The following is a 13,473-nucleotide window of genomic DNA, read 5'->3' as shown; positions in this document are numbered from 1 at the left end:
CTGACTCTGGTTGTCCTGGTTGTCCTGGTTGTTTCCATGCTACTCTGACTCTGGTTGTCCTGGTTGTTTCCATGCTACTCTGACTCTGGTTGTCCTGGTTGTTTCCATGCTACTCTGACTCTGGTTGTCCTGGTTGTCCTGGTTGTTTCCATGCTATTCTGACTCTGGTTGTTCTGGTTGTCCTGGTTGTCCTGGTTGTCCTGGTTGTTTCCATGCTACTCTGACTCTGGTTGTCCTGGTTGTTTCCATGCTATTCTGGCTCTGGTTGTCCTGGTTGTTTCCATGCTATTCTGACTCTGGTTGTCCTGGTTGTTTCCATGCTATTCTGGCTCTGGTTGTCCTGGTTGTTTCCATGCTATTCTGACTCTGGTTGTCCTGGTTTTCCTGGTTGTTTCCATGCTATTCTGGCTCTGGTTGTTCTGGTTGTCCTGGTTGATTCAATGCTATTCTGGCTCTTGTTGTCCTGGTTGTTCTGGTTGATTCCATGCTACTCTGACTCTGGTTGTCCTGGTTGATTCCATGCTATTCTGGCTCTGGTTGTCCTGGTTGTCCTGGTTGATTCAATGCTATTATGGCTCTGATTGTCCTGGTTGTCCTGGTTGATTCAATGCTATTCTGACTCTGGTTGTCCTGGTTGTCCTGGTTGTATCCCAGCTACTCTGGCTCTTGTTGTCCTGGTTGTTTCCATGCTACTCTGACTCAGGTTGTCCTGGTTGTTTCCATGCTACTCTGGCTTTGGTTGTCCTGGTTGTCCTGTTTGTCCTGGTTGTTTCCATGCTACTCTGACTCAGGTTGTCCTGGTTGTCCTGGTTGTTTCCATGCTACTCTGGCTTTGGTTGTCCTGGTTGTCCTGGTTGTCCCGGTTGTCCTGTTTGTCCTGGTTGTTTCCATTTTACTCTGACTCTGGTTGTCCCGGTTGTCCTGGTTGTTCTGGTTGATTCCATGCTACTCTGACTTTCGTTGTCCTGGTTGTCCTGGTTGATTCCATGCTACTCTGGCTTTGGTTGTCCTGGTTGTCCAGGTTGTTCTGGTTGATTCCATGCTACTCTGACTTTCGTTGTCCTGGTTGTCCTGGTTGATTCCATGCTACTCTGACTTTCGTTGTCCTGGTTGTCCTGGTTGTTTCCATGCTACTCTGACTCTGGTTGTTCTGGTTGTTTCCATGCTACTCTGACTCTGGTTGTCCTGGTTGTTTACATGCTACTCTGACTCTTGTTGTTCTGGTTGTCCTGGTTGTTTCCATGCTATTCTGACTCTGGTTGTCCTGGTTGTTTCCATGCTACTCTGGTTCTGGTTGTCCTGGTTGTTTCCATGCTACTCTGACTCTGGTTGACCTGGTTGTTTACATGCTACTCTGACTCTTGTTGTTCTGGTTGTCCTGGTTGATTACATGCTACTCTGACTCTGGTTGTTCTGGTTGTTTACATGCTACTCTGACTCTTGTTGTTCTGGTTGTCCTGGTTGATTACATGCTACTCTGACTCTTGTTGTTCTGGTTGTCCTGGTTGATTACATGCTACTCTGACTCTGGTTGTTCTGGTTGTTTACATGCTACTCTGACTCTTGTTGTTCTGGTTGTCCTGGTTGATTACATGCTACTCTGACTCTTGTTGTTCTGGTTGTCCTGGTTGATTACATGCTACTCTGACTCTTGTTGTTCTGGTTGTTTACATGCTACTCTGACTCTTGTTGTTCTGGTTGTCCTGGTTGATTACATGCTACTCTGACTCTTGTTGTTCTGGTTGTCCTGGTTGATTACATGCTACTCTGACTCTTGTTGTTCTGGTTGTCCTGGTTGATTACATGCTACTCTGACTCTTGTTGTTCTGGTTGTCCTGGTTGATTACATGCTACTCTGACTCTGGTTGTTCTGGTTGTCCTGGTTGATTACATGCTACTCTGACTCTGGTAGTCCTGGTTGTCCTGGTTGATTACATGCTACTCTGACTCTGGTTGTCCTGGTTGTTTCCATGCTACTCTGACTCTTGTTGTTCTGGTTGTCCTGGTTGATTACATGCTACTCTGACTCTTGTTGTTCTGGTTGTCCTGGTTGATTACATGCTACTCTGACTCTTGTTGTTCTGGTTGTCCTGATTGATTACATGCTACTCTGACTCTTGTTGTTCTGGTTGTCCTGGTTGTTTACATGCTACTCTGACTCTTGTTGTTCTGGTTGTCCTGGTTGATTACATGCTACTCTGACTCTGGTTGTCCTGGTTGTTTACATGCTACTCTGACTCTTGTTGTTCTGGTTGTCCTGGTTGATTACATGCTACTCTGACTCTTGTTGTTCTGGTTGTCCTGGTTGATTACATGCTACTCTGACTCTTGTTGTTCTGGTTGTCCTGGTTGATTACATGCTACTCTGACTCTTGTTGTTCTGGTTGTCCTGGTTGTTTACATGCTACTCTGACTCTTGTTGTTCTGGTTGTCCTGGTTGATTACATGCTACTCTGACTCTTGTTGTTCTGGTTGTCCTGGTTGTTTACATGCTACTCTGACTCTTGTTGTTCTGGTTGTCCTGGTTGATTACATGCTACTCTGACTCTTGTTGTTCTGGTTGTCCTGGTTGATTACATGCTACTCTGACTCTTGTTGTTCTGGTTGTCCTGGTTGTTTACATGCTACTCTGACTCTTGTTGTTCTGGTTGTCCTGGTTGATTACATGCTACTCTGACTCTTGTTGTTCTGGTTGTCCTGGCTGTCCTGGTTGATTACATGCTACTCTGACTCTTGTTGTTCTGGTTGTCCTGGTTGATTACATGCTACTCTGGCGTGTTCTGGTGTGGCTGTGTTGATGGTGGTTGATGAGAACACGGTCTCTTCTGTTGTCGTGACTCAAACCTTTCCGCTGCCACTCCCTCACAACAGGAAGTGATCTCACAGGTGTGACCCACAACAGGACGTGTGCTGTGTCTGCGTGTGCGCGTGTGTGTGTGTGTGTGTGTGTGTGTGTGTGTGTGTGTGTGTGTGTGTGTGTGTGTGTGTGTGTATAGTCCCATTCCACTCAGGAAGTGTGCTCAGGAAGAGGGTTCAAAATATTTCTGATGTGGAAATGGAACACTTGCCCTCTCTTCTCTCTGTCACACAGGACACTGTTTGGGACACTAAGGTAGAAATACTGTCACACAGGACACTGTTTGGGACACTAAGGTAGAAATACTGTCACCCAGGACACTGTTTGGGACACGTAGGTAGAAATACTGTCACCCAGGACACTGTTTGGGACACTAAGGTAGAAATACTGTCACACAGGACACTGTTTGGGACACTAAGGTAGAAATACTGTCACCCAGGACACTGTTTGGGACACGTAGGTAGAAATACTGTCACCCAGGACACTGTTTGGGACACTAAGGTAGAAATACTGTCACACAGGACACTGTTTGGGACACTAAGGTAGAAATACTGTCACCCAGGACACTTAGGTAGAAATACTGTCACACAGGACACGTAGGTAGAAATACTGTCACCCAGGACACTGTTTGGGACACTAAGGTAGAAATACTGTCACCCAGGACACTTAGGTAGAAATACTGTCACACAGGACACGTAGGTAGAAGTACTGTCACACAGGACACTGTTTGGGACACTAAGGTAGAAATACTGTCACCCAGGACACTTAGGTAGAAATACTGTCACCCAGGACACGTAGGTAGAAGTACTGTCACACAGGACACTGTTTGGGACACTAAGGTAGAAATACTGTCACCCAGGACACTTAGGTAGAAATACTGTCACCCAGGACACTGTGAGAGAGAGAATCCAAAACAAAAATCCAGAAAATATCATTGTATGATTTTTAAGTAATTAATTTAAGATCTAACATTGTCTCTTTCTCTGAGATACTTGATCAGAATGATAGAATAATGTACTAACGCTGTCATGATGAAACATTCAGGTAACGTTCAGGTAACATTCAGGTAACGTTCAGATAACATTGAGGTAACATTCAGGTAACGTTCAGGTAAAGTGCAGGTAACGTTCAGATAACATTCAGGTAACATTCAGGTAGCGTTCAGGTAACGTTCAGGTAACGTTCAGGTAACGTTCAGGTAACATTCAGGTAACATTCAGGTAACATTCAGGTAACGTTCAGATAACATTCAGGTAACATTCAGGTAACGTTCAGGTAACGTTCAGGTAACGTTCAGATAACATTCAGGTAACATTCAGGTAACGTTCAGGTAACGTTCAGGTAACGTTCAGGTAACGTTCAGGTAACGTTCAGGTAACATTATGTTAACGTTCAGGTAACGTTCAGGTAACGTTCAGGTAACGTTCAGGTAACGTTCAGGTAACATTATGTTAACGTTCAGGTAACGTTCAGCTAACATTCAGACAACATTTGCAGTATTGTTAAACGGTGTAGACTTTTGTTAAGGGAGTGAGAACCAACCTTCTGCCTCCCGTCCACCACTTCGACTGACGTCTGGATGTTTTCTATTTCATTAACGGTGTTCTGTGAGTCCAGGTCCTGCCAGTTCTGACAGTCTGAGACGCTGTCGCTACGCCCTTTACGATCCCTCCGACTCCTACAAAACACAAAACACAACAACATAGTCTTTCACCACGGCCCGTAGGCACCCTATTCCCTATATAGTGCACTACTTTAGACCAGGACTGGCACCCTATCCCCTATATAGTGCACTACTTTAGACCAGGGGTGGCACCCTATTCCCTATATAGTACACTACTTTAGACCAGGGGTGGCACCCTATTCCCTATATAGTGCACTACTTTAGACCAGGGCTGGCACCCTATTCCCTATATAGTGCACTACTTTAGACCAGGGCTGGCACCCTATTCCCTATATAGTGCACTACTTTAGACCAGGGTTGGCACCCTATTCCCTATATAGTGCACTACTTTAGACCAGGACTGGCACCCTATTCCCTATATAGTGCACTACTTTAGACCAGGACTGGCACCCTATCCCCTATATAGTGCACTACTTTAGACCAGGACTGGCACCCTATCCCCTATATAGTGCACTACTTTAGACCAGGGCTGGCACCCTATTCCCTATATAGTGCACTACTTTAGACCAGGGCTGGCACCCTATTCCCTATATAGTGCACTACTTTAGACCAGGGCTGGCACCCTATTCCCTATATAGTGCACTACTTTAGACCAGGGCTGGCACCCTATTCCCTATATAGTGCACTACTTTAGACCAGGACTGGCACCCTATCCCTATATAGTGCACTACTTTAGACCAGGACTGGCACCCTATCCCCTATATAGTGCACTACTTTAGACCAGGGCTGGCACCCTATTCCCTATATAGTGCACTACTTTAGACCAGGGCTGGCACCCTATTCCCTATATAGTGCACTACTTTAGACCAGGGCTGGCACCCTATTCCCTATATAGTGCACTACTTTAGACCAGGACTGGCACCCTATCCCCTATATAGTGCACTACTTTAGACCAGGGCTGGCACCCTATTCCCTATATAGTGCACTACTTTAGACCAGGGCTGGCACCCTATTCCCTATATAGTGCACTACTTTAGACCAGGGCTGGCACCCTATTCCCTATATAGTGCACTACTTTAGACCAGGGCTGGCACCCTATTCCCTATATAGTGCACTACTTTAGACCAGGGCTGGCACCCTATTCCCTATATAGTGCACTACTTTAGACCAGGGCTGGCACCCTATTCCCTATATAGTGCACTACTTTAGACCAGGGCTGGCACCCTATTCCCTATATAGTACACTACTTTAGACCAGGGCTATCACCCTATTCCCTATATAGTGCACTACTTTAGACCAGGGCTGGCACCCTATTCCCTATATAGTGCACTACTTTAGACCAGGACTGGCACCCTATCCCTATATAGTGCACTAATTTAGACCAGGGCTGGCACCCTATTCCTATATAGTGCACTACTTTAGACCAGGACTGGCACCCTATTCCCTATATAGTGCACTACTTTAGACCAGGGCTGGCACCCTATTCCCTATATAGTGCACTACTTTAGACCAGGACTGGCACCCTATTCCCTATATAGTGCACTACTTTAGACCAGGGCTGGCACCCTATTCCCTATATAGTGCACTACTTTAGACCAGGGCTGGCACCCTATTCCCTATATAGTGCACTACTTTAGACCAGGGCTGGCACCCTATTCCCTATATAGTGCACTACTTTAGACCAGGGCTGGCACCCTATTCCCTATATAGTGCACTACTTTAGACCAGGACTGGCACCCTATCCCCTATATAGTGCACTACTTTAGACCAGGGCTGGCACCCTATTCCCTATATAGTGCACTACTTTAGACCAGGGCTGGCACCCTATTCCCTATATAGTGCACTACTTTAGACCAGGGCTGGCACCCTATTCCCTATATAGTGCACTACTTTAGACCAGGACTGGCACCCTATCCCCTATATAGTGCACTACTTTAGACCAGGGCTGGCACCCTATTCCTATATAGTGCACTACTTTAGACCAGGGCTGGCACCCTATTCCTATATAGTGCACTACTTTAGACCAGGGCTGGCACCCTATTCCCTATATAGTACACTACTTTAGACCAGGGCTGGCACCCTATTCCCTATATAGTGCACTACTTTAGACCAGGGCTGGCACCCTATTCCCTATATAGTGCACTACTTTAGACCAGGGCTGGCACCCTATTCCCTATATAGTGCACTACTTTAGACCAGGGCTGGCACCCTATTCCCTATATAGTGCACTACTTTTAAGATTGACGATTGCTTGACAGATTTTTAGGTAAAAACACGTGTAGAATTTAAATAAATTTCAAGGCACAAAGAAACCCTCGGAGGATGACGGATGCATCCCAATCTGGTCCTCGGTGGAGAACAGAACACGACTAAACAAACACATTCGGGGAACCATCCAATCTGGTCCTCGGTGGAGAACACGACTAAACAAACACATTCGGGGAACCATCCAATCTGGTCCTCGGTGGAGAACAGAACACGACTAAACAAACACATTCGGGGAACCATCCAATCTGGTCCTCGGTGGAGAACACGACTAAACAAACACATTCGGGGAACCATCCAATCTGGTCCTCGGTGGAGAACACGACTAAACAAACACATTCGGGGAACCATCCAATCTGGTCCTCGGTGGAGAACAGAACACGACTAAACAAACACATTCGGGGAACCATCCAATCTGGTCCTCGGTGGAGAACACGACTAAACAAACACATTCGGGGAACCATCCAATCTGGTCCTCGGTGGAGAACACGACTAAACAAACACATTCGGGGAACCATCCAATCTGGTCCTCGGTGGAGAACAGAACACGACTAAACAAACACATTCGGGGAACCATCCAATCTGGTCCTCGGTGGAGAACAGAACACGACTAAACAAACACATTCGGGGAACCATCCAATGTCCCAGACATTTCCATACATTTACTTGGTCGGTCATTTTACCAGACTCTCTCATCCACTTACAGTTAGCGCATTCAGCTAAGTAAAGACCACCACACATCAGTCATTGTCTCAATAAATCAGCTATCAGGAAACCATCCAACGTAATCCTTTGACCAGGGCCCAAATGGCACCCCGTTTCCCTACGTAGTGCACTATGTGATCAAAAGGAGGGCACTACATAGGGAATAGGGTGCTGTTTGGGACGCAGGTCTTGTTTCAGTGATTGCCATGCATAGTGTGCTGTGGTGGTGGAGTAAACAGAGGAGAAACCAGAAGCACACCAACATCAAACAGGACATCTACGAGACAATCATCTACGACACAATCATCTACGAGACAATCATCTACGAGACAATCATCTACGACACAATCATCTACGAGACAATCATCTACGAGACAATCATCTACGAGACAATCATCTACGACACAATCATCTACGAGACAATCATCTACGAGACAATCATCTACGAGACAATCATCTACGAGACAATCATCTACGACACAATCATCTACGAGACAATCATCTACGAGACAATCATCTACGAGACAATCATCTACGAGATAATCATCTACGAGACAATCATCTACGACACAATCATCTACGAGACAATCATCTACGAGACAATCATCTACGACACAATCATCTACGAGATAATCATCTACGACACAATCATCTACGAGACAATCATCTACGAGATAATCATCTACGAGACAATCATCTACGACACAATCATCTACGACACAATCATCTACGAGACAATCATCTACGACACAATCATCTACGAGACAATCATCTACGAGATAATCATCTACGAGACAATCATCTACGACACAATCATCTACGAGACAATCATCTACGACACAATCATCTACTAGAAAATTATCTACGAGACAATCATCTACTAGACAATCATCTACGAGACAATCATCTACGAGACAATCATCTACGAGACAATCATCTACGACACAATCATCTACGAGACAATCATCTACGAGATAATCATCTACGAGACAATCATCTACGACACAATCATCTACGACACAATCATCTACGAGATAATCATCTACGACACAATCATCTACGACACAATCATCTACGAGACCATCATCTACGAGACAATCATCTACTAGACAATCATCTACGAGACAATCATCTACTGGACAATCATCTACGAGACAATCATCTACGAGACAATCATCTACGAGATAATCATCTACGAGATAATCACCTACTAGACAATCATCTACGACACAATCATCTACGAGATAATCATATACGACACAATCATCTACGAGACCATCATATACGACACAATCATCTACGAGACCATCATCTACGAGACAATCATCTACTAGAAAATTATCTACGAGACAATCATCTACTAGACAATCATCTACGAGACAATCATCTACTAGACAATCATCTACTAGACAATCATCTACGAGACAATCATCTACGAGACAATCATCTACTAGACAATCATCTACGAGACAATCATCTACGACACAATCATCTACGAGATAATCATCTACGAGATAATCACCTACTAGACAATCATCTACGACACAATCATCTACGAGATAATCATATACGACACAATCATCTATGACACAATCATCTATGACACAATCATCTACGAGACCATCATCTACGAGACAATCATCTACTAGACAATCATCTACGAGACAATCATCTACTAGAAAATTATCTACGAGACAATCGTCTACTAGACAATAATCTACGAGACAATCATCTACGAGACAATCATCTACGAGACAATCATCTACTAGACAATCATCTACGAGACAATCATCTACGAGACAATCATCTACGAGACAATCATCTACTAGACAATCATCTACGAGATAATCATCTACTAGACAATCATCTACGACACGATCATCTACGAGATAATCGTCTACGAGACAATCGTCTACGAGACAATCGTCTACGAGACAATCATCTACGAGACAATCATCTACGAGACAATCGTCTACGAGACAATTGTCTACGAGACAATCATCCACGAGACAATCATGTACGAGACAATCATCAATGATACAATCATCTATGAGATAATCATCTACGACACAATCATCTACGAGATAATCATCTACGAGACAATCGTCTACGAGACAATCATCTACGAGATAATCATCTACGAGATAATCACCTACTAGACAATCATCTACGACACAATCATCTACGAGATAATCATATATGACACAATCATCTATGACACAATCATCTATGACACAATCATCTACGAGACCATCATCTACGAGACAATCATCTACTAGACAATCATCTACGAGACAATCATCTACTAGAAAATTATCTACGAGACAATCGTCTACTAGACAATAATCTACGAGACAATCATCTACGAGACAATCATCTACGAGACAATCATCTACGAGACAATCATCTACTAGACAATCATCTACGAGACAATCATCTACGACACAATCATCTACGAGATAATCATCTACGAGATAATCATCTACTAGACAATCATCTACGACACGATCATCTACGAGATAATCGTCTACGAGACAATCGTCTACGAGACAATCGTCTACGAGACAATCATCTACGAGACAATCATCTACGAGACAATCATCTACGAGACAATCGTCTACGAGACAATTGTCTACGAGACAATCATCCACGAGACAATCATGTACGAGACAATCATCAATGATACAATCATCTATGAGATAATCATCTACGACACGATCATCTACGAGATAATCATCTACGAGACAATCGTCTATGAGACAATCGTCTACGAGACAATCATCTACGAGACAATCGTCTACGACACAATCGTCTACAAGACAATTGTCTACGAGACAATCGTCTACGAGACAATCATCTACGAGACAATCATCTACGACACAATCATCTACGAGATAATCATCTACGAGATAATCACCTACTAGACAATCATCTACGACACAATCATCTACGAGATAATCATATACGACACAATCATCTATGACACAATCATCTATGACACAATCATCTACGAGACCATCATCTACGAGACAATCATCTACTAGACAATCATCTACGAGACAATCATCTACTAGAAAATTATCTACGAGACAATCGTCTACTAGACAATAATCTACGAGACAATCATCTACGAGACAATCATCTACGAGACAATCATCTACGAGACAATCATCTACTAGACAATCATCTACGAGACAATCATCTACGACACAATCATCTACGAGATAATCATCTACGAGATAATCATCTACTAGACAATCATCTACGACACGATCATCTACGAGATAATCGTCTACGAGACAATCGTCTACGAGACAATCGTCTACGAGACAATCATCTACGAGACAATCGTCTACGAGACAATTGTCTACGAGACAATCATCCACGAGACAATCATGTACGAGACAATCATCAACGATACAATCATCTATGAGATAATCATCTACGACACGATCATCTACGAGATAATCATCTACGAGACAATCGTCTACGAGACAATCGTCTACGAGACAATCATCTACGAGACAATCGTCTACGACACAATCGTCTACAAGACAATTGTCTACGAGACAATTGTCTACGAGACAATCGTCTACGAGACAATCATCTATGAGACAATCATCTATAAGGCAATCATCTACGAGACAATCATCTACGAGATAATCATCTATAAGACAATCATCTACGAGACAATCATCTACGAGACAATCATCTACGAGACAATCATGTACGAGACAATCATCAACGAGACAATCATCTACGAGACAATCGTCTACGACACAATCGTCTACGAGACAATTGTCTACGAGACAATCATCTATGAGACACATCTATGAGACAATCATATATGAGACACATCTATGAGACAATTATCTATGAGATATATCTATGAGACACATCTATGAGACAATCATCTATGAGACATATCTATGAGACACATCTATGAGACACATCTATGAGACACATCTATGAGACACGTCTATGAGACATATCTATGAGACACATCTATGAGACACATCTATGAGACATATCTATGAGACAATCATCTATGAGACAATCATCTATGAGACACATCTATGAGACAATCATCTATGAGACAATCATCTATGAGACACATCTATGAGACAATCATCTATGAGACAATCATCTACTAGACAATCATCTACGAGACAATCATCTATGAGACAATCATCTATGAGACACATCTATGAGACACATCTATGAGACAATCATCTATGAGACAATCATCTACTAGACAATCATCTACGAGACAATCATCTATGAGACAATCATCTACGAGACAATCATCTACGAGACAATCATCTACGAGACAATCATCTACGAGACAATCATCTACGAGACAATCATCTATGAGAGAATCATCTATGAGACACATCTATGAGACAATCATCTACGAGACAATCATCTACTAGACAATCATCTACGAGACAATCATCTACTAGACAATCATCTATGAGACAATCATCTATGAGACAATCATCTAGACAATCATCTACGAGACAATCATCTACGAGACAATCATCTACTAGACAATCATCTATGAGACAATCATGTATGAGACAATCATCTACTAGACAATCATCTATGAGACACATCTATGAGACAATAATCTATGAGATATATATATGAGACAATCATCTATGAGACAATCATCTATGAGACAATCATCTATGAGACAATCATCTATGAGACAATCATCTATGAGACAATCATCTATGAGACAATCATCTATAAGACAACCATCTATGAGACACATCTATGAGACAATCATCTATGAGACACATCTATGAGACAAACATCTATGAGACACACAGTGTATATAGTCATTATGAGACACACAGTGTATATGGTCATTATGAGACACACAGTGTATATAGTCATTATGAGACACACAGTGTATATAGTCATTATGAGACACACAGTGTATATAGTCATTATGAGACACACAGTGTATATGGTCATTATGAGACACACAGTGTATATAGTCATTATGAGACACACAGTGTATATAGTCATTATGAGACACACAGTGTATATAGTCATTATGAGACACAGTGTATATAGTCATTATGAGACACACAGTGTATATAGTCATTATGAGACAGTGTATATAGTCATTATGAGACACACAGTGTATATGGTCATTATGAGACACACAGTGTATATAGTCATTATGAGACACAGTGTATATAGTCATTATGAGACAGTGTATATAGTCATTATGAGACACACAGTGTATATAGTCATTATGAGACACACAGTGTATATAGTCATTATGAGACACAGTGTATATAGTCATTATGAGACACACAGTGTATATGGTCATTATGAGACACACAGTGTATATAGTCATTATGAGACACACAGTGTATATTGTCATTATGAGACACACAGTGTATATAGTCATTATGAGACACACAGTGTATATTGTCATTATGAGACAGTGTATATAGTCATTATGAGACACACAGTGTATATAGTCATTATGAGACAGTGTATATAGTCATTATGAGACACACAGTGTATATAGTCATTATGAGACACAGTGTATATAGTCATTATGAGACATACAGTGTATATAGTCATTATGAGACAGTGTATATAGTCATTATGAGACACAGTGTATATAGTCATTATGAGACACACAGTGTATATAGTCATTATGAGACACACAGTGTATATAGTCATTATGAGACACACAGTGTATATAGTCATTATGAGACACACAGTGTATATGGTCATTATGAGACAGTGTATATAGTCATTATGAGACACACAGTGTATATAGTCATTATGAGACACACAGTGTATATGGTCATTATGAGACAGTGTATATGGTCATTATGAGACACACAGTGTATATGGTCATTATGAGACACACAGTGTATATAGTCATTATGAGACACACAGTGTATATAGTCATTATGAGACACACAGTGTATATGGTCATTATGAGACAGTGTATATAGTCATTATGAGACACACAGTGTATATAGTCATT

At 42.2% G+C, this 13,473-nt stretch overlaps 1 protein-coding gene across 1 annotated transcript in view; it reads right to left on the bottom strand.

Annotated features, from left to right (window-relative positions):
• LOC127929754 (vascular endothelial growth factor receptor 3-like) overlaps positions 1–13,473 on the bottom strand; it is a 216,302-nt gene that overhangs the window by 28,464 nt on the left and 174,365 nt on the right. The window contains exon 11 of the mRNA XM_052518003.1: positions 4,400–4,535. Within this exon, the coding sequence (XP_052373963.1) occupies positions 4,400–4,535 (136 nt within the window). The remainder of the gene's footprint in view (positions 1–4,399; positions 4,536–13,473) is intronic.

Source organism: Oncorhynchus keta, chromosome 4 (assembly GCF_023373465.1).
Source record: "Oncorhynchus keta strain PuntledgeMale-10-30-2019 chromosome 4, Oket_V2, whole genome shotgun sequence".
Classification (NCBI taxonomy): Eukaryota; Metazoa; Chordata; class Actinopteri; order Salmoniformes; family Salmonidae; genus Oncorhynchus; species Oncorhynchus keta.
This window is presented reverse-complemented; position numbering and strand designations above follow the sequence as displayed.